Source organism: Seriola aureovittata, chromosome 22 (genome assembly GCF_021018895.1).
Source record: "Seriola aureovittata isolate HTS-2021-v1 ecotype China chromosome 22, ASM2101889v1, whole genome shotgun sequence".
NCBI lineage: Eukaryota > Metazoa > Chordata > Actinopteri > Carangiformes > Carangidae > Seriola > Seriola aureovittata.
Window position 1 is genome coordinate 8,986,049 of NC_079385.1, and position 22,095 is coordinate 9,008,143.

The window sequence follows — 22,095 nt, forward strand, 5'->3', positions numbered from 1 at the left end:
ATAGTTTGCTGTCCTCTCCCTGGTCCTGGTCTATATGTATAAATGTTCAAATAAATAAGCATTAAAAACCAGACACCACTTGTAGTTGAATTGTTGTGGCAAATTTCATGGACGCTTCACACAACAATAAATAACAGCCATACGTTGTTAGGATGGATTCGTTTAAATCAAAGTCCAAAGGTTGGCAGTGTGACTTGCTTTACCAGAGGTTTGATTTGTTGGAACAGATCTGACACAGACTCGAGACTCAATTTTCAACCCACAAAGAGCTCTACTCTCTATCCACTGACCTACACAACACGAGCCTTGACGGTTTCAGCATGTGACATGATGTTATGCTGTCTCATTTGATTACTGAGATGTGTTTATTGTACTGTGTGTTAACATCCCACCCTCGTCTTCCTCAGGTTGGAAAAGGCTGCTGTGCTGCCCTGAAAGCAATGGGCTCCATCGTCTACGTCACAGAGATCGACCCTATCTGTGCCTTGCAGGCCTGGTGAGACTCCGCTTATCTATTTTCTTCCTCTTATCTCACCGCTGGTGTCGCCGATGCATTAGTCTAACGTGTCTTTATTGTCTCTTCTCTGGATGGCAGCATGGACGGCTTCAGGCTGGTGAAGCTGAATGAAGTCATCAGACAAGTGGACATCGTCATCACCTGCACAGGTTTGGTTCAGCCTCCAGTCTTTGTCTCCGCAGTGTAACCTTTGGATTGCTGACTAATTGCCTCACCGCAGCTGTACAGGGATTTATCCTGTTGGCTTCTGTGCTGGGACATAGTCCACAATCAACAGTGCAGAAATAAATTCTGTTAATAAACGGAGAATACCAACTTTGATTATGTGCATTAGGAAGTTGCGAGACATAAAACACTGAGTCGTACTATTCTGTCACTGTTGGTTGAGGGGGGCTGGACAGATATATTCAGTCATTGTCATCAGTCCGCAGCAGAACAAGTTCTCAGCTCAGCAGCCAGGGACTTGTCCCGAACACTTATTTGGAGCAGAGAATTACTTGTCTCTCTGCTTCATTACCTCAGGCTGCTGGCAGTCCTGAAACTGTGGCCTGGCTTTAGGGTGAAAACGTAGTTGATCAGGGAAAGATAATAAGAGACTAATGAGGTAGACACATGGTTTGTGTGCAAAATTTTGCTAATAAAGTTACAAAGTGCGGTGAAATAAATACAACCGGACAAGCATTTGCTGTAATAAGGTCATGTGCTGTTAACTCTATTAAGGTCAACTCATTAGAGCCTTTGCAATAAAACGGAGAGAGCTCGCTGGACCCTTAGTAAATGAATAATACTGCTGTAGTGAAATCAATTATCAGTTGATTGATAATCATTACTATAATGTTGAAGTCCCACTATTATTCTGCAATTAGATAAATCATATAATGGTAAAATTGTCATGTCATGTTTGATGTGGATTAGTATTGTCAATAACATTAGCCTTACATTTTTATACACCTTTTTAAGCCAGATCCGCATCATTAGCATGTTTCCTGTGTGCAAACATGCATCTGGAGGTCCATATATAGACAGATAAAGAGGTGGTAGTGTGGTTTGTCATAGAATTCCTTTAGTTTGAATCAAAACGTCGGATAGAAAACGTCCTTTTAGAGACTCATGAAATCAAACTAGATTTCATTTTCAGACTTTATTAACTAAGCCTAAGTACGGAGGGTAGAAATAATGAAATCAATAAAGACTCCATTAGTTTTCCAGGAATAGAGAGAGAGAGTTTTTAATGCCGAAGGGAAGGTGCAGTGTTACCGCAGCTTTACATAAATTACAGAAACAATGACGTACGTATAAAACAAATGCAATCAATGGATACATGGATACAGAGTCGGCTCACAGTTCTGGCTGTGAACTGGCTTCATTGTCTGCCTGCTGGCATTAACAAATATAGCTTCAACCATGACAGAATTTTGCCTTTTCCCTTTTTTCCCCCCTCCCTCCATCAGGCAATAAGAACGTGGTGGTGAGAGAGTACCTGGACCGCATGAAGAACGGCTGCATCGTCTGCAACATGGGACACTCCAACACTGAGATCGATGTGGTGAGTTACTACACATTTGTATTTATTTAAACTTTTGACTGACACTTACAATAATATATTAAATAGTATGAGTTCCGCTGTTTGAGGTCAACGAGCAAAGACAGATGTAACGGAACGAGATCAAAGCGTAACTTGTCACTACAGAAACAACAGCGCTTCAGCTCCCATTAACATGATTGACAGCATGTTGAACATCCTCCTGTCTCTAAAGCCTGACCTTGGGCAGTGATTGTTCAATGTTGTCATGGTAACTGACAGCTTAGCTCGAGTCAGTGGGGTTGTAGTGAAAGGCCTGATCCATAAGTGGCTATAGTGGTCAGAATTAGGCTAGTAGCCTCACAACATACAGATGAGCAGTTTTAACTATTGACATTTCACCTTAATGAAGGTTCTGATGCAGCTGTTTGATGTCGAGACACAAGCTTAGTTGTGAAGTAAACTAACAAACGGGTTGAATTATATTAATATTATAGGCTTTTAACATATGTCCTCATAGAGTGAGTGCAGCATTAAAATACAATAAAATCACATAAATGAAGGGCAGGTGATGCTAAGGAACAAAGAACAGGGTTGTGGTGCTCTGACTGTATTTCCTTTCACATGAAACAGTCAGACAGAAATGCTCGGAATAGAAAAAATACCAGAGGAATGGAAAACAGTACTCGGAATGAGTGTTGGATGAAGGAAGTTGTTCAGACATGAGAGGAAGTTGTGACTCGTTCTCAAAGTACCTCAGCCCTGGAAAAGACGGAGCCTACTTAGTCAATTTTTAGCCCGCAATGAAACGATGGCTGACAGTTCATCCGAACAGAAAGGAGAAGTAGAAGAAGAAGGGGGGGAAAAAAACAATTCCAAAAGCAAATAATTGTTGATGATGTGTTGTTGTGCTCACCCTGTAGGCGAGCCTGCGGACCCCTGAGCTGACCTGGGAGAGGGTGCGCTCTCAGGTGGACCACGTCATCTGGCCAGATGGCAAGAGGATAGTGCTGCTGGCTGAGGTACACACACACACACACACACACACACACACACACACACACACACACACACAAACACACTTAATCAGGAAAAGAGCAAATCAATAGAACAACTTTATTGTTCCAAGTTGAGACTATTGTTTAGACTTTGAGTTAAACCCCCATCACATTTAATAAACATCTCACTGAACTCCATTAGCAAATCTAGTCAACAAATTAGGGTGTAGAAAATGTGAGGGCATATAGATACACACCCCTGTATAGACCCATACTAGAAAAAGGCTCGGTGTGTGTGTGTGTGTGTGTGTGTGTGTGTGTGTGTGTGTGTGTGTGTGTGTGTGTGTGTGTGTGTGTGTGTGTGTGTGTGTGTGTGTGTATTCCAAGCCGTGACAGAATGAGAGCAGTCTGACGGGACCAGACAACCTGCTGGCCCGTCTCTGCCTGTGTCTCTGCCGCTGTTTGATCTGCAGCAGGTTTCAACCACATCATTAGACCTGCTCCTCCACCCTCACCTCCCCTCCCTCCCTCCAGATCACACTCCCAGTTCCTCACAGCTCTCATCCAAAATAGAGTTTTGTTCCAAAAATGCAAAAAAAAAGATTATTTAAAGGTTAAATCATTCATGAATCTGAGATACAGAGAATCTGGAAGAGCTGCTTTTCATTAAAGGTTAAGAATCATTTTAATTTTGAAATAGTGAAATGAGGAGCAATTTTTTGTTCATTCCTCTTTTCATAACTTTGCTTCACAATGTAATACTATACACTCATGCATTTATTTATGCAAACTGATGAGCTGTACTCGGCAGGGAGAGAGAGAGAGAGAAACTTTTTCTACAATTAAATACATGGGAAGGAGTGATGGAGGAGGAGCAGGAGTGATGGGACAAATTAAAGTTTTCATCCTGCAACATCAACAATACAGCCTGCTCCTGTTAGTATAAGATGATGCGCCACAGTAACTCACACCAAGGTGGAGGGAAAATACAAAATGGCCCGAGGTCAGATGTAAGATTTAAAAATTTTTTAAAGTTAATCACATGTCATGTAATCCCTCTGCAAATGCTCTGATTTGCCGGTTTGATATCAGTTGTACACAGCTGCCTGTCAGATGGGTTGATTCATCCCTCTTTCTTATTTTTTCATCATGTCCGATTTCACATCGTCACACAAGGTTAAGCACCCCTGGGTGTTTTTGCCTTGCGTGCTCCAACCTTGTATTGCTTTCTCTTCCTCTCCAGGGTCGCCTGCTGAACCTCAGCTGTTCCACTGTGCCCACTTTTGTTCTGTCCATCACTGCCACTACCCAGGTAAAACAGAGCATTAGTTTCTGTCTTATTTACATTCTTGTACATGACTGGTTTTGTTTTGTAGTTTATGTCTGTCTTGTTTATGTGTATGTGTGTGTGTGTGTGTGTGTGTGTGTGTGTGTGTGTGTGTGTGTGTGGTGTGTGTGTGTGAGTAACACTTGTATGTGTTTGTGCCCAGGCTCTGGCTCTGATAGAGCTGTACAATGCCCCAGAGGGACGCTACAAGCAGGATGTTTACCTGCTGCCCAAAAAGATGGGTAAGATTTATTTTAGTTAAAATTGTATTCATGGAATAAAACTTGAAGAAAGACAACTTGTACTACTAGAATACAACAATACACCATGTAGAAGCATGAATCCCTGTTAAATAAGACAAACACAGTAAGCTACCAGGCCAGGGAGATGAACAATAAGCTGGTTTGGTTCTTAAGTAGCCACCAAGCAAGGAAGTGATTACAGGGAGTTTGTTTTTGCCCCAGCAGAGAGCCTGCAGGCATATTGCATTTATCTCTATAGACAACACAGTCGGTCTCATCTGTTCAGCCCAGAGTCGTCTCCCTGGATAGCAAATCATTCACAGTAGAATGAGTTGTATGTGTGTGTATGTGTACATGTGCGTGTGTGTGTGTGTGTGTGTGCGTGCGTGTGCGCGTGCATGCGTGTGTGTGTGTGTGTGTGTGTGTGTGCGTGCGCACAGCCCACAGCATGTCTGCAGTGCTGGCCCATCACATTTCTTAGCTTTCCCTCAGTGTGCAGCACGCATACATTGTAAAGACAAACAGACAAAAAAATTTAGGTCACCCTGCCAGTGACTGCTGCTGTTACCACGGCACACACACTGGCAGGAAGATGATGGAAGGAAAGAAAGAAAGAAAGAAAGAAAGGATACAAAGAGAGGCTGAGATGAGGGAAGAAGGAAAGCAGAAAGATGAAGATGGAAGACAGTAGTGATTGCAGAGGAGAAAAGAAGATGGTAAATCCCAGAGCACCCCTTCAACTTTGCTTCCTCTTCCTCTCATTTGAATGATTAATCAGCCACGGATGCCTGGTGAATGTTAACATGTTCTTCCTCTCTCTCCGCCTCCAGATGAGTATGTGGCCAGCCTACATCTGCCTACATTCGATGCACATCTGACAGAGCTGACCGACGAGCAGGCCAAGTATCTGGGCTTGAACAAGAACGGGCCCTTTAAGCCAAACTACTATAGGTATGAAAACTCCTCAAGCTCACTTCGTTAGGATCGGCATTTAAGTGCTTTTAAGAGATCATCTTGTCATTTTTGTCTGCCGGGTGTATATAGCTGGAGTTCAGTCACATTTTACCAAGTCTGGAATAAAAATGTTTATCTCATGCTAGCCAAGATATTCAGTTTCCTATCATAGAGGACTAGGACGACCTGCAGAGATTCATATGAGAGGCTGCTTGTTTAAAACATGACTCAAAACAATGAATCGCTCATCAAACTTGCTGTCGACTATTCTGCTGTTGCTCAGTTAGTCAGCTAATCGTTTCAGCTCTAGTTTGATCTTCAACACTTTTAGTAACAAAGATTCAGCTGAAATCTGTAATCAGCTGTTGTCGGTTGAGAAGACAGACACACAGACAAACGGCTGTCGGTGGCAGCCGGATGAAATAAATCTGACGCATTGTGATTAGAGGTGATTATTTTTTGTAATGAGTGAAAGTTAGACAGAGATTCCCCTCCTGTAATTGACATGATGCAGTCGGAGATCGTTTCACCAGAGAGGAGTCATCACTCTGTTGATCTTATTAAACTACAAAAACACTGTCCACTGTCGAGTGTCACTGTGGATTTTTGTCCACTTACTCGCAGGGTTTAACATCAGTTAGCTATAGTCAGGTGTCACTGAGCAAGATGCCAGCTCTCTTACCTGCTAGTTCATTGTCAAGGTAAAAACGATCACAAATTTTGTGGATTCAGTCAGAACCTAGAATGTACCTAGTCTTTTTTTTTTTGTGTAACTAGCTTTTAATAATGAAAAATGATCTCCTTATCTCTTTTGGATAATGTTGCATTAAGATTACATTGAAATGAACTGAAATATCATTGGGTTTTGTCAGTCATCAGTTTACAGTCATTACTTGCCGAGTCAGCCTCACATATACTTCTCATAAGAGAGTAGGGCCAGATTCATCGGTACAGAACTTTTCATTGAGGTGAACCACCCAGATGGTAGAAGACGTATGACCACATGCTGACTGAAACCACTCTGTCTTTGTCTCTAAGGTATTAAACCAGTGTTGGGGTTGGACTTTGACCAAATACCAATACTCCATGAATCGCACAGACTCACAGAGGGAGAGGAGGAGGATGAGGAAGACAGAACGGAGGACAGAAAAGTCAACACACCTGCTTTATATTCGGGGGGGGGGGCTGGCTCTGACTGAGCCCTGAAGGAGAAGGGGGTTTGCGGGGGGGTGGGGTGGATTTCCATGCGCATATGGCAGTTTTATTTATTCACGCTTGACGACAACAACAATAATAATAATAACATTAACTGTGTGGAGCTAGCATCCGCCACTAGCTAGCTCCCCTGCGTCTTCTCCTGGGAGATGCTTTGCTTCCCTCCCACTCGTCATCACACACACCACCATTATCTCGTTCTCTTTAGACGCTCACTTGTGTGTCGAGTTGTATGTAAACCCTCCATCCTCCCTTCCCATTGTCAGATCTTTTATTGTTTAACTATTAAAGATGAAATTATTGACGCTAAAAAGATATATACTATATAAAAAAAAAAAAACTTGATTAAAAAAAAAATCTGTGTGAATGAAGATGATCTTTGAAGATTTAGTGACGGACACTTTTTCCTGTCCTTTTTTGTTGTTGTCTTTTCTTTTCTACTTGTGATTATGTTTTTGTTTTCTCTTGTGTAATATTTGCGAGGGCGGGGTTAGACCTACATGAGGAGGGAAGGGGTTAGGCAGGATCTCAGGGTCCAATCATATCATGTCTTTTATTTGATTGTTTCATTGAAATTCACTGTCTGTTTTTAAACATTTTTTTATTATACGTTCTGTCCCTTTGGATCAGCCGTCGTAACTTTTTTTTTTTTTTTTTTTTTTTTTTTTTTTTTTTTTTTTAGTATGACTGGATGGTGGCCGGTTCTTCCCACCTGTCACTCAAACCCACAGTGAAACCATCTCATTAGCTGCTTCTTTCTCAGCTTCCAGCTGCTCACATGACGCCAGTGTTGAAGTCATGAAAAGTATTTCAAACTAGTGTGAGCTGACCTTTACAGTTTGTCTTTTCCTTTACCAAGAATGACTATACTGTATTAGAAGCATGGCAGGTTGTCAGAACATTACAAGGGGTATACTGTATATTTAGATATTTATATAGAAACTAAGATTTTTCTATCTTTTTCTCTCCTGCGCCATCTAATATCATAACTTTTGGAGAAAAAAAAAAAATCAACATGTCATAAAGATAAAGCAATTAAATGTTCTAATGATAAGTGTACAAAATTTAACCTAACTTAAACCTTCATTTTTAATACTGTGACAAAAAATGATTACAGAGATACCAAATGTGCAGCAGGTTGTTGCCAGTCCAGTACTTAGGCAGATTTCTTCAATCAGGTCCTCTGTGAAAAGTATGGTGCTGTCTAGATTTACTACACTGACCATACACAACACAACTCTTTGGTACTTACAGATAAAGTCAAGGGGTTCAGCTTACAAATCAAATCTGGGAGTAGGTTCCACCATGATTTACTTTCTCTCCATCCAAGAAACAAATTTGTGTGCATTTGCCTGTAAAGGGATTTTTTTTTTTTTTCCCCCGTTTATAAAAAAAAAAAAAAAAAAAAAAATCTCCAAACTTGGCACGTCAGGCCTGATTATATTTTAGTTTCTTCCTCCCCACACCTGAAAAGCTTTGATCCTTTCGCTATAATGAGCTGCACGGCTGTCCCCAGCTGACCTGACGGTGGAAATTAGAAAATCCTGACAGTCATTTCACCCGACAGGCCGGGTGCACCCTGCCGCTACCAGCTCTTAACTGCACCTGAACCAGTCAGAGTCTCTGTTAACCTGCTGGGAGATGCTGCCGGCTCAACTCTCACATAGTGGGATCAAATGCTTAAACACACATGCACAGAAGCTTATTATCCAGGTCTGAAAAAATTCACTCTGTATGGAAATGAATTTGGTCACTTTACATCAACAGGTGGAAATAGCACAAAAAGCTTTGTTTACCAATCAAATAAATACTGTTGCTATATTCAAGTAGCCTACAAATATGCCTACACATTATATACCATTTAGTTTTCGTGTGACATTATCAAAACCAAATTCTTTACAGGAATAGTTTGATATTCCAGGAGATACACTTATTTGCTTTCTTGTGAATTGAGAATATTGATACCACTCATGTTAGGTACACTAAATATTTATCATGCGCCAGTTAGCTTAGCTTAGCATGACGTTTGGAAATCGAGGGAAATTTCTCCCTGCCTCCAGTCTTTATGTTAAGCTCCGAAATATCAAACTATTCCTTTTTTAAATTTGGTAAAAAAAATCTAATTCTAAAGAAACTGTAAAGGTGTGTAGGAACCTACTGCACACCCATAACACCGCCATGAAATGACAAGATCCAATACTGTGTCACAGCCCATATAACCTCAACGTCACGCTATTCCCTCCCAATGTCTGTGCGTTTTCTCTGTCTCCTTGTGCTGTTGAGAGTCCCCTCTTAAAGTAGTGTGACCTGTTGTCAGTGTAGTTCTTAAGCCTGTTGTCTTAAGTCTTAATTTTTTTCCCCCTTTTTGTAAGTGTGAATGTGTGTAAGAGTATATTACCTCTTGAAAGATGAGGTGATTATAGCTAGTGTGTGTGCGTGTGTGTGTGTGTGTGTATGTGTATGTGTCTTTACATGTTTTTACACATCCTTTCTCGTAGGCCATGGTCGTTCATTAACAGCTGCCTCAGGATCCTAGCCTGTGCGTTAGGGGGAGAAACCTTTTTTGTTTTGTTTTGTCAGTTATGAGCTGACCAACACATGAGTGGGCGGGGGAAGACACCAGCATCATATATGTATATACATACTATATGCAGATATGACAACCTTTAAAAGTATAGGATGGTAAAAGAAGAATCAACTCCTGTATTTATTGTTGTAAATCCTCATACAGTGCAAACTGGCAAAATTCTCAAACATGTTTTAAGTTGTCTAATAAAGAAAAAAAAAACCCTATGTTTAAATATTGCAAGTGATAATAGTAGATGATGAGCAATAATAAAAAATTCTGTAATCTTAATGAATAAAGATGTAAAAATTGTAACTGGTTTTTGTGCTTGTCCTTAATTTCTACAAACACATTTGCTCCTTTTCAATAATTGATCACCTGCTTTGTCCCTATGACAATGTGTGGTGTGTGTGTTGTTCCAGTCTGTTCTCATAGTGGGCTCATTTGTGTAGTTGCGTTCACGTGTGTTGGGGGAAGGGGAGTGTGTGTGCAGCTGCTGAGGTCTGTCAGAGCCACAGTGAGCTCATCTGAGCCATCGGACCGGGACGTCTCTGACATCAACAGGGTTCAGCTGTGAGCTTTTATTTATTCCTGACACACAAATCTGCATAACAGGATCCAACGAGTTTGACACATACAATGAAACGTCATGTCATTTACAACAACACTATAATCTAGAGGTTTACAATAGACAGCACTTCTGTCCGTGTTCCTGTTTCTGGCCTTAGAAGCCTAAAACAAGATTTGACATATGAAACAGCACGACAATTAAGTGTTTTCTCAGTCAAAGCAAAATCCAATTTAAATATTCTTAACTAGCTTTTGAACACTAGATTTTAAAGAAATGTTTGGTTTTTACAAACAGAATTTCTGCAAACCTTCAGATGATTTACTACATCATTTCTGAAGGGGGGGCTTCTGTAGATCTGGACCAACTCTCTTGAGTAGAGAACATGACCCTGTTGATGTCAGCAGGGTTATTTAAAAAATCTATTTTTTATAACCAAAAGTGAGTCAAAAACTGGGTGCATGGATTTTAAAGGAGTTTAAAACGGACATTTACTGCTTACATTTAAGTAGCATTATGGGAATTGGAGGATCCGGTAATTTTTATAGGCTTGACCCATACTAAAGCTAAATGTCTAATTCGATTTTGACCACCCCCAACTTGTTTTAGCTGGACTATTCCTTTAAAGTAAAAAGAGAAAATATTCTTTATTCATTTATTTGCTTTTTCATGTAGTAATAGTCAGGAAAATGTTTTTTTCTTGCAAAATCCCTTTCATCTTGGAAAAATGTGTTGTTAATGGTTGTAGTGTTGCCCAAATTAAATATCATCACTAAACAAACCACGGAAATAACATGTTTTAACATTCTGACTCCTCCTATCATACCCACATTTTTTCCATTATTGATTTCCTATTGTTTTACACTTTTTCATTGTGTCCCTGCCAATGATCCTGCTGTATGTCAGCATGAATTACAAGCCAGATGCTCTTGAAAAACTGCTTTTAGTCCTTGTTTGTGCCTGAACCTTTTTCCAGGATATGAAATCTACTGAGCAAGAAAGTTTTTCAGCACTTTAACCTTCATACTTTGAATCCTGATAAACTCCTGTATAAACTACGGGCTGATGTCTTTTTTCAAGGGCTCAGTCAAAGCTGCCAGTGTCAGATTTTAAACCTCTTCACTGCTGCAGTTCATCTTTGCAGATGATGCGTTTTATTGGATTTCTAGCTTTGTCAGACTTGAGTCTAAATTGATTCATCTACCAGTGAATAATTATTTAATCATGAACCCCCCCCCACACACACACACATACACACACACACACACACCCACTGTCCTGCCAGGTGGTCACGTTCCACCAGAAGCTCACGCCTACATTCAACTGTACAATCCAATCATGTCATCTTAAAGTGGTTTTCACAGTCAGGGGTGTGTGTGTGTCTGTGTCTGTGTCTGTGTCTGTGTTGGTAGGTAGGAGTGTGTGTGTGACAGCCTAGACACCAACCCCCACCTTCACATATCAATAATTGACTTGCTCCACTGAAGGGAGGGAAAATGAGAATTAAGACCAGAATATGACTTTTTGCTCCGTTTAACAGCTTCTGTGACAGTGACTAATAATCGACATTAAAAGGCATGAAGTTGCAGAAGTTTCCATGAGTGTGTTGCATTTGCAGTTTGCTTTGCTTTCACCAGCTCCATGGGGTTTAAGCCTGGAGACAGTGCTGCTCTCCCATCATGTGAAGCCACCGCCTGGTTCTTTTCTTCTATAAAGTTTTGGGTCATTATCTTGCTGTAAGATGAACCTCTGATCAACTGTACTACTTCCTGCAGCACAGTATAATCCTAATAATGCATCAGAGGGTGCAGTGACACAGTTTGTTCCAACTCTGCCTTTGTACCGACAGAGCGTTTGTAAGTTCAACCTGTAGGAATTGTTTGCATTAACTTCGAAGCTTCGTTTACTTCCATTGTTGCAGGAAAGCTGGAAGTTAACACATTTCTTAATCCCTGAAAAAAGTTTTCTATGAAATCAACAGGATTTTTCATTTTTTGTGTTTTTTTTTTTTTTTTTTAAAACAGTAAATAAACAGTAAACCAGTTTGTCACTATTTATTCTATCTCTTTTATCTTTCTATTTATTTGTTATCTTTGCTAATATATTCCTACAGTTGGATATTTTCATAACATGAATAATTTTTACATGTGGAGGATGTTTTATAGAGCACTGTCAAGCCAAAAGCTTGTTTCTACTAACTATTAAAAAAATAAAAATATCATATTAATAATACCCATATGACAATATTGTGATGACAGATGTTAGGCACTTGTGGATCATTAGTTCATCTGGTTGCCTTTTCACCTGTGTAGGCCTAACTGTTCTTTTTGTACTCTTTTCTACAGTTATTGTTACAGACTCTCTACACTTCCCTTCACTCATGTTTGAGTCTAAATCATTTGCCAAAAATAGACAAAACACACAAGATAATATTGTTATTTATTTATTGTTTTTAAAAAAAATTATAGACATCGCGATAATATTGTTATCATGAATTCTTTTGGCCACGATAACGTAGTGAAAATCTGATATCCTGACAGTTCAACTTTCAATTAGCATTCTTAATTTGTTATGAGGTGTATTAGTCCTTTTAGTCTTTACACTAACCTCGTGTAACGCCACCTCCTTTAACTTTGATGTGTGCAGCTCATGCTCCTCTCTGCTGTCATGATGACTCTCTAACCCCGCCTTCTCGGGGCGCACAGGGACAGCGAATCAAACAGACTTGAGTTGTGGTGGTAGTGGTGGTGGCGGCGGTGGGGGGGAGTTGGAGTAGCAGGAGGCGGAGGAGATCCTCAACTTGAGCTCCGGAGCACAGGCTGTATATAAAAAGCTCCGGAGTCGATGCTCCTCCTGGTGCGGCGCAGTCTCAGCTCTCCACCGGACCGGTATGCACTATCCGCGGAGGAGGAAGTGAGCCGCGCCAACCGTGAAAGATGCAGGCGGAGGACATGGAGGTACCTATCATTAATAACCTTAACGATAACGGCGACAGACAGAGGCCGAAAGGGAAAGATGTGTTCAAGGATCAGCAGAAGGAGTCGGAGGTAAATCTGAGAGGCGTTTGTGTACAGTCAGCTACAAGATATTTAGGAGCGCACTGGAGGTGTGTATGCGTCCGTGTGTGTGTGTGTGTGTGTGTGTGTGTGTGTGTGTGTGTGTGTGTGTGTGTGTGTGTGTGTGTGTGTGTGTGTGTGTGTGTGTGTGTGTGTGTGTGTGTTGTTGCTGGGGAGCTTTCAGACCAGCTGAATGTCCTTTCCATGCGGTGGAGTCGCTGTCTTGGCTCGAAAGCATGCATACATGCAGACAGGCAGGCAGGCAGACACCGAGGTGTTATTTTGGCAACCGGCTCCTATAAATAACCCAGCAGTAATCCTACAGTGGTGCTCAACGTGGAGAATGCAGGTGGTGAAATGTGACTGGTGCTGTCAGGACCACACCACCACTACTAAACATATCTGAATATCATGTTCATGTTATGTTTATAGATCTTTATTCCCTTATGGTGTCTCTTGGTGGCTAATTATAATATCCATATCCCCATATCCAACATATATGACAAGGAGAAGCAGCAAATCCTCACATTTGAGAACCAAGAACCATCATGTTCGAAAACAGTTGATATATCTTCTGTCAACCAACTAACCCAATAGTTGATTTATTATCTTTGGATTCATGTTTTTGATATTGCTATTAATTATAGCTAATAGATTCTGATTTATGACCTTTACAAAATGCCTAGCTGACAGTATTTCAGAGCTTAAACAATTCATTCATTGAAAAGAAGATGACTGGTAACAATTCTGATGATCAATATGATAATGAGTACATTTTATTTCTGGTCTCAGCTTGTCAAATTGAAGATCTGTGGCATTGGACTGATGGTCACTTTGGCTTCTCTTTGGCTTTTTTTTTTTAAATTTTCTTTAAAAAAACAAAACAAAAAAAGCAAAACAAATCAAAAATAGGTGAGCCCTACAATATTTCCTTCTATCCAGTCATAATGGCTGAGACATGGATCAAGATCTGACTCATGGATCAAGTTCACAAATTTGATGTGATTTTTAAGAGTTGTTTGGAGTCACCGTCTGAAATATGGAGCTGTAAGTCTACTCTGCTTTTGTAGACATGATGGTTGACTGGTTTATATTCAGTCCGTTGGGGCTTTTTTAGTGCCATGCAGCTATAATTCATACCCTCATGAAAAAATTACACAAAGATGGTTTTTCACTGCTGCATTGCTTCAGCTCAGATACATCAGACAAAGCTGTCATCCAGGGCCAAAACCCAGTCCATAACACCCCCTCCACCTTTTGTATGAGCACATTGAATGGTTTTGAGGGAATTAGAGCATATTCATCTCACAGCATTCTGGGGGGGGGGGGGGGGGGGGGTTTGGTGATGGTGTGTTGGGGGTGAATGACACAGACGTTGAAAGCACTTAACGTCGAAGCCATGTGTTTGTGTTGATGTTGACTCTCCCCGTGGCCTCGATGCACTACAACTGGGATCCGGTGTCGGTCTGCTGGGTGAAGTGAAGCTCAGATCTGATTCATTCGTGTATGTAAATGGTCCGTCATTTGTGCCTGGTAGAGCAGTCATCTGTTGTCTGTGTGGCATATGTTGGTAGGAGTGGGGGTGGTCTGCCTTGACATGGTGCCCAGTGTTTGCACACTGATGCGGTTTCAGAGCGTGTGGGCACAGAAGTCTGTGCCAGGTTAGAGCAAGGACGGCTTTCGTTATCAGCTGGCGGCAGAGAGGGGAGACTGGATGAAAAAATGAAGGAGAGGGAGAGAAGGTGAGGAGGATTGGGTGACTGGAAGGAGAGAGAGAGAGAGAGAGAGAGAGAGAGAGAGAGAGAGAGAGAGAGAGAGAGAGAGAGAGAGAGAGAGAGATGGTAGAGAGAGGCATGGTTTGGTCTGTGTTGATGCTCCTGGGGATTGAAGAGATCTCAGTTGGGTTTGGAGAGAGTGGTGGGTTCTTCATTAAACCCCTGAAGGATGAGACAACTTTAGTAGATAACAATTTTGATCATGGGTTAATAGTTTTATCAAAGTCATTTATCTAGAAAAACTGTCAAACATTCCCTGGTTCCAGCTTCTCAAATGTGACAACTTGCTGTTTTTTCTCAGTTTCATGTCATTACTGCTGAAACAATTAATTGATTACTCAATGAGTCAAATGACAGGAAGTTTACTGCTAAATATGTTGAGAAGCAATTAATCATTTCAGTTGTTTTTCAAGCAAAAAGGCCCAAAATTTGTTGAGTACGATTTGGTTTTGGAGTAGCCTCCAACAATTTACAACTTGTGACACATAATAAATGGTTACTGGATTAAATGAAAAAAAATAATGGACAGTTTAGTCTGTAGAGAAAATCATCATTAGCTGTAGTCTAAGTCTTTGGATTTTGAACTGCTGGTTTGACAGTTTCTCTTTCAAAAAACAAGATTTTGTTATCTTTTTTCTTTTCAAATAACAATATGAATTTCATTTTAAAGAGATAAAGCGGAGTTGGCTCTTTAAAAAGAGGCTGAGACATTGTAAATTTTAGTTTGTAGCACCAAAAATGCTAGATCCTACACTTCCCATAATGCAGAGAGAGATGTGTTGAAGTCACCTTTAGGCTGACTTAGAAACAATTTGAAGACGTTACCTTCGGTTTAAGGAAATTTTTATATGGAATTTTCACAATCGTCTGCTATTTTGCACACTAAACCAATAATCGATTAATCATAAAAATATCCAACACATTAGTCAATAATGAAAAATATTGAAATTTTCTAGCCCTATTTTACTACACACTGAACTATCAGACAGCAGGATGAATGGTGGGGGGTGTGTGTGTGTGGTGGCAGCAGTGGATGAATGCTGGTGTTGCCTGCCTGCAGCAGTGATGATATCACCCAACAAGTCTGTAATAGCTACTGTATATCTGAGGTTGTCTCTCATGGGAGAACAGCAGCATAGTTCACATGATAGAAGCTGCCATTTAATGAAACCTATTGTTAAATTACAGTTGTGAGCTTTCATTGGCATTGATTTTACAGTATCAAAAAATGGATTTTACAGTTTTACAGTGAGCTTGTTTTAAATTATAATGAGCATGCATTAATACTGCCCAGAGACACATGGCTTGTACAAATGGCTAACTGAAAACATACTTACATACACAAAATATTATTTTCCTTATTATCTTCCACTATTCATGACTAAAACAATTAATCATCCATGAGATGCTTTCAGCACATAATTATATGAGATAGTGCTGATATTGGTGCTCCTAATTGGCTTCTTGCAGCTAGATCAATATCGAGCAGTTATATGCCATAAGCTGCATTATATGAGGGTGACATTAGGATGTTTACATTTATTTGTAATGTAGGAAGCTAAGGAAGAGTCTGAAGATGTAGACAGATCTGGTCAAATGAGCATCCGGTAAGAAAGTGATGCAGCACCTGGTCACAAAGACCCACAGGTTTCCTTTACTCAGAGTTGTGGGTAATTTTGTTGAATCATCTTTAGTCCCAAGTGGTTCTCATTTCCTGGTTTACAAGTGCAGTAATGACATCAAATCACATTACTTTGGCTCTGTGTCATAAACAAACCGCCGGCTGACGGCCTGTTTATTTCAGTTCATGCTGACTTGGTTGCAGCAGGTATTTATAGGAGACAGCTACATGACAGCACACAGCAGTTATTTAACCAGGATAGCTGACTCAGAGCACATCCTTATTTACAGTCTTGAGCTGGCCCTCGGGGCAGTTTTCACAGGGTTAAACACATCTAACACTGAGCTCTCAGCTTGTCAGTGCTGTTCCTTAATGCTCATTAACATAAAATGAATCTTTAATCATCCCCGTAGGGTAATTTCATCAGTTCACATCTCCCACCCAAAAGATAAAGAGATGAAAATGTTCCAGTCACCAGGCGAATTCTCTTGCTGCTATTAGGCTTCTATTTTTCCCAAGTAGTTCCCATACATAGGTTTCAGTCTGCAGGAACCCTTTACCCCTCTGCTCAGTTCATATACTGTATGTCTTCTAGACTTTTATACATGTACTGGAAGACCTTGATCAACCTTATATGCTTTTTATTGTGCAGTGTTCTCTTGCTCAAATTGAGTATATGTGCACTCTCTGTTCCCCTTCACCTGAGTGAAATGTGTGTGTGTGTGCTTGTAAATGCTACATCATGAGAACCAAAAGAAAAATGTTTTATCCTAACAGAGTGAGGACATTTTTGGAGAGTGAGCACATTTTGGTCAGTCCTCACTTTCTGACGTACTTTCAAATGACTGTTTGAAGGTTAAGGCTTGGCTTTAGGGTTAGAGTTAGGTTTAGGTTGGGTTAGGGTCAGGGTTAGGGTCAGGGTTAGGGTCAGGCATTCAGTTGTGATGGAGAGGGTAAGGGGCTAGTGAATGCATTTTGTCAGTGAGTGTCCTCACAGAGATAGAAGTACAAGTGTGTGTGTATACCACTTTCTCGTCAAGCTAATCAAAAACTGTACTTTGTGATAATCAACATGCTAACCTGCTAACGCTGACAATGCTAACATACTGATGTTATGCAGGTATGATGTTAACCACATTCACCAGATTAGTTTAGTGTGATGGAAATGCCATTTGTTTGGCAGGTATTTGGTTTAAAAAGAAAAAAAAAGAAAAAAGAATATTTGTACAATTTCTTTTTTAGTTTAAAAGTTGAGATATTTCAGTCTGGACCAAAGTGGATTGAATATGCAACATCGCGTGAAGATTGTGCATGTGTGCAACAGCATGCAGCAGCGAGGGTGTTCACAGGGATCTTAATGTGTGCAGTCTGTCTCTCGGGCACGTGCTAATCACAGGATGAGGCTAAAGTCAAAGCCAAGAGAGACCCTGGCCTGGGTACAGCAGCTAATCTGCTCTGAACCAGGGGGCCACGCTGACTCCTGTGCCCTCTCTTTCCTCACTTCTTTGCTGTGGTGCTGCATTATTGCAGGTTTATTGCTTTACTGGTGCAGATTGATGGACTACTTTGTTAGGGAGAACCTCCTGTAACGGTTCAATCACACTGATTAAAGCAGCACTGTAGCTGTGTGTGCCCACAGAGAGCACCTGTGACTGTGAGTGGCTCTGGATGAGAGGATCTGAGAGGGGGAAAAAAAATGTAAACGACTGGAGATCCGGCAGCCAATCATAACGTGAAAACACACATGATGAGGCAAAACTGTGAACGAGCCTGAAGAGCGAGTGGGTGATGTGTGAAGCTGATGGGAGTACAGAGTAGTGGTAGGTGTTACAAAATGTGAATAGCGTATTGTGTTGGAGTATCTGTTTGTATGTGGGTGTCAGGACGTGTGTGTGTGTGTGTGTGTGTGTGTGTGTGTGTGTGTGTGTGTGTGTGTGTGTGTGTGTGTGTGTGTGTGTGTGTGTGTGTGTGTGTGTGTGTGGGTTGGCTGAGTTCAGTGTCATACTACAATGTATGCTCATGTGTGTTTTGTTTCTTGTTCACAGAGCTCCATGGAGTCTCCCAACCTGGAGTTTGAGTATGGAGACACAGACACACTCACTGCTGAGCTTTCAGGTAACACCCACCACCTGCTACACCCACAAGAAACTTCTGTAAATCAGTTTTTTAAAAAATGTTTTATGAATCTTTGTGCACAGCTCCACTTGTAGCTTTTATCCATTGTCCATCAGAGTCTGACTTTCAGCTAAAATTATGAATGGTTTTTATGGGAGACACAAGATTTCACCCACAGAATTCTTGCAATAATACCTCTGGTTTCTACTTGGCATACAGATTACAATGTGCTATTGATTGGAAAACTAACTCTGCATCTACATTCCTCAGGTTTTCCTCAGCTGTTTTATGTTACAGTGTTTTTCATAAGAATAAGAAAAAAAAAAACAAGACAATAAGTTGACACAGAACACAATGTTCTGGTCCTGACATGTTTTTCAGACACACATTGCATGAGTAATGTTCTGAGTAATCATAAACACTTTGATTATACATTCAAAACTGCTGAATTTCTCCGGCATCTGTGTGTCTGGTAATGCCTCAAATGTGACTTGCAGCCAAAAGATGCACAAATAGATAGTTTCTGATTTTACTTTAGTTTATTTGAAGTGTATAATTTATATTCCTCTCCTGTCCAGCAGTAACTTTTTTTTTTTTTTCCCCGGATCCAGCAGATGTGCAGAAAGAACCGTTGAATAACAGCAGCGGTTTAAAGTCAAAATGATTGTCCTGCTGGTAGATGGCAAGCGGCAGCTGATTTGCCAAGAGTGTTAGTCACACTGGCAAACACACACACACACACACACACACACAAGCAGGCAGAGAGTCACAGCAGCTTTCTAGCGACAGCTCCTCGGGGGCCGAGGAATGATGACTGCTCTCAGAACAGGAGGAGATGCATGACAACGTGACGAATTGTCAGACTGTTAGGCTTGTTAGACAATCGCTTGATCCATAAAACGTCAAAATGCCAAAAAGAGCAGCAAATCATCACTCTGGAGAAGCTGCAACAAGAAAATGATTACAGCTTTTGTTTTGATAAATGACTTCAAACGATTAACCCATTAGCAAAATAGTTGTTAATTTATTTTTATGTCAATCAACTAGTCAATTTATAAACTAATTGTTTCAGCCATAATTCTGTTTTATTCTCTTCACAGAGCTCTACAGTTACACAGAGGAGCCGGAGTTTGCCCTGAACAGAGACTACTTTGAGGAGGACTTCAGGAGCCATGGTACTGAGTGTGTGTGTGTCTGTGTTGTGTGTGTGTGACACGTCTTAAAGCCATGTTTTCAGATTACCTGTCGATTGCCAGGTGTGTCCCTCCCCTCTCTGCCACTGCCTCTCAGGAAGAGAAAGTAAACACAAAATGGCTACGCACACTTTGCCAACACTCTGCTTTGCCGTGCCATATCAAACACACACAAGTCCACAGCCAGTAGACTGGTGCTCCTGTGTTGCTGCTGTTGTTTATCACAGAGACCTTGACAACTCCTCCACCAGCGTGACTTCTGTTGACTGACACAACAAGACTGAGTGCTTTTATGTAGCTCTGAATGCCCCGAATGGATCCAGTTTACTGCTTGATAACAGCGTCCTTCAGTGAAATGTTGAAGGTTAACTGCTTTCTCAACGTGGTACACGCACGACGAAGTGTGTACTGAAGGGAATTACGGGTGAAATAATAAAACCACAGACTGACTAAAGTTAACTTGCACTTACATTTCTACAATTTCTCCGTCATGAAACCATTTCACTCCTCCAGCCCTCTGCGCGTCTCTCGACTTTACACTAAAAGCTGTAAAAGCAATGTGTTCAGCTCAGTTTTCTCAGCTCAGAGCTACAACACAAGCCAGAGTTGCTCTCCAGTGTGTTATTGTGGGTTTTTAAAAAAAATGTTTTTAAAAAAAAATGTTTTTAAGCTGACCAGTGTGAGGTGAGTGAGACCAGGCACATCAAAGCTCTGCTCTTTTAAGCTGTTCAAAGAATGAATATCCCCGCAGATACAGATGGGAGGGCCCATCCCAACTATGCGATTAATTATTGGTTACCGAGAACAAAGCGGCTTTTCCAACATGGACCTTGGCATTATAGTCAGTCTGATGAGATGAGTCCTTAATACGGGGTTTCTTTACTTGATATGCTGAAGCAAAAATATCCTGTGCAGAAATGATCATGTTTTCATTGTGTTAAATGCTTTTTCCATGTGAAAATAATTAATATTTATTACATCAAAATAGAATAGCATTATCACTTGTTGTCATTCTCCTCCATTTAGTGCAATTTGTTTCAACAAAGTCTGTTTTCTGGGAATGAAGGCCAGTCATTTTGAAAATATTGTGTCTAGCAAAACACTGAGAATAAGCAAGAAGCCACAAACGTCTCAAGGCTCTGCGACACACTTAATAGACAAAAGAATACCTTGCATTTGGAGTTGAAAAAGAGCGAGACGAGCTCTGTCCTCCTTTATCTGACACCTCCTCTCCAAGCTGAATGGTAATGAATAGCAGGATTAGATGAGAGCTCTCTCTCTCTGCTGTTTTACAGAGATAGAGCGCAGATCTGCGTCTTTGCACCACAGGCTTTTCATTAGTGTGTATGTGTGTGTTCAGTGAGCACTGTATGTTAGTTGTCAAAAGGTGGGTTTTTCGGGTTTGACTTGTGCTCTTTGTGTGAGCGTGTATACATCACAGCCACTGACAGTTTGCTCAATCAGTGCTCATAAATTCAGTCACTCACATAAATTACAGTGATTATCACAACATGTCTAATTTAAGATTGCTGTAGAAAAAGTATGGTTTTGGGGACAGTGCTGAAATTAGAAAGCAACGTTTGCTTCCTGACTTGAGTGGACAGTGCAAGTCAGAGTATATTAAGTAGAAGATCAGGGCTCCACTGATCATGATGATGGTGCACTGCTTAATGTCTATTACTGTCCACTTCATCAAATGAAGAGTCTAAGAATAGAGGACTTACACAGTGGAAAAAAGAGACTTGAATCCTTGCCAGAGAAGCCTGCATTTCTGCAAGTTGTATGCTTTTTGTAGTAGTTTGAGATCTACTTCACATAAGACTACATTTTTGGTAGTGCTAATAACCTTCACACCTGTCTCTTTTCCCCTCATGACGCCACTGGCTCTGGTAATTGCTGCGCTATATGCCTCCCTAGTTTTCAGCTATTTCTAGAGCTGATGCAGTGGGCCTGAACATGATGTTGAAAACTAATGACAGACCGAGCAAAGCAGCCGTCAGTCTCTATATTTACACACACACTATAACATGAAGACAGTGAATGTTCAGGTCAAGAGAACAGTTTGACTAAAATGATTTGCAGTCAAAAGTAATTACATTTTACGTTACAGTACATGATACACTGTGGCTTAAATACTGTATTAATACCAGATGATAACAAATACAAAGTGACTGATAGGAAAGAAAATGACTATAGTAACTACAGTAAGCTAACAAGTTTCATAATTGCTAACGAGTATGATGATATTTGAAGCTAACGAGAATGATAATTCAGCAGCTAACAAGTGCGATAATGCAGTAAGCTAAAAAGTATGATGGTACATAAAGCTAACGGGTTGGATAATTCAGCGTAATGCAGTAAGCTAGTGGGTATGGTAACGAATAACAAGTGTGGAGTGACTGAAAGAAAAGCTAATTAATTAAGCT

General features: G+C 40.7%; 2 protein-coding genes across 5 annotated transcripts in view; both read left to right on the forward strand.

Annotated features, from left to right (window-relative positions):
* Nucleotides 1-9,656, forward strand: part of ahcyl2b (adenosylhomocysteinase like 2b) — a 45,343-nt gene extending 35,687 nt beyond the window's left edge. For both annotated transcript variants that reach the window (XM_056367555.1, XM_056367556.1), the window contains exons 10-17: nt 408-496; nt 596-666; nt 1,969-2,063; nt 2,963-3,061; nt 4,281-4,349; nt 4,528-4,606; nt 5,437-5,557; nt 6,599-9,656. In XM_056367555.1, coding sequence (XP_056223530.1) covers nt 408-496; nt 596-666; nt 1,969-2,063; nt 2,963-3,061; nt 4,281-4,349; nt 4,528-4,606; nt 5,437-5,557; nt 6,599-6,605 — 630 coding nt within the window. In that variant the 3' untranslated portion in view covers nt 6,606-9,656. The remainder of the gene's footprint in view (nt 1-407; nt 497-595; nt 667-1,968; nt 2,064-2,962; nt 3,062-4,280; nt 4,350-4,527; nt 4,607-5,436; nt 5,558-6,598) is intronic.
* Nucleotides 9,657-12,608: 2,952 nt separating this feature from the next.
* Nucleotides 12,609-22,095, forward strand: part of strip2 (striatin interacting protein 2) — a 28,266-nt gene continuing 18,779 nt past the window's right edge. Inside the window, exons 1-3 of one of the 3 annotated variants that reach the window (XM_056367756.1) lie at nt 12,609-12,956; nt 18,407-18,476; nt 19,577-19,651. In XM_056367756.1, the coding sequence (XP_056223731.1) occupies nt 12,846-12,956; nt 18,407-18,476; nt 19,577-19,651 (256 nt within the window). In that variant the 5' untranslated portion in view covers nt 12,609-12,845. The remainder of the gene's footprint in view (nt 12,957-18,406; nt 18,477-19,576; nt 19,652-22,095) is intronic. The other 2 variants (XM_056367758.1, XM_056367757.1) reach the window with 2 other exon arrangements.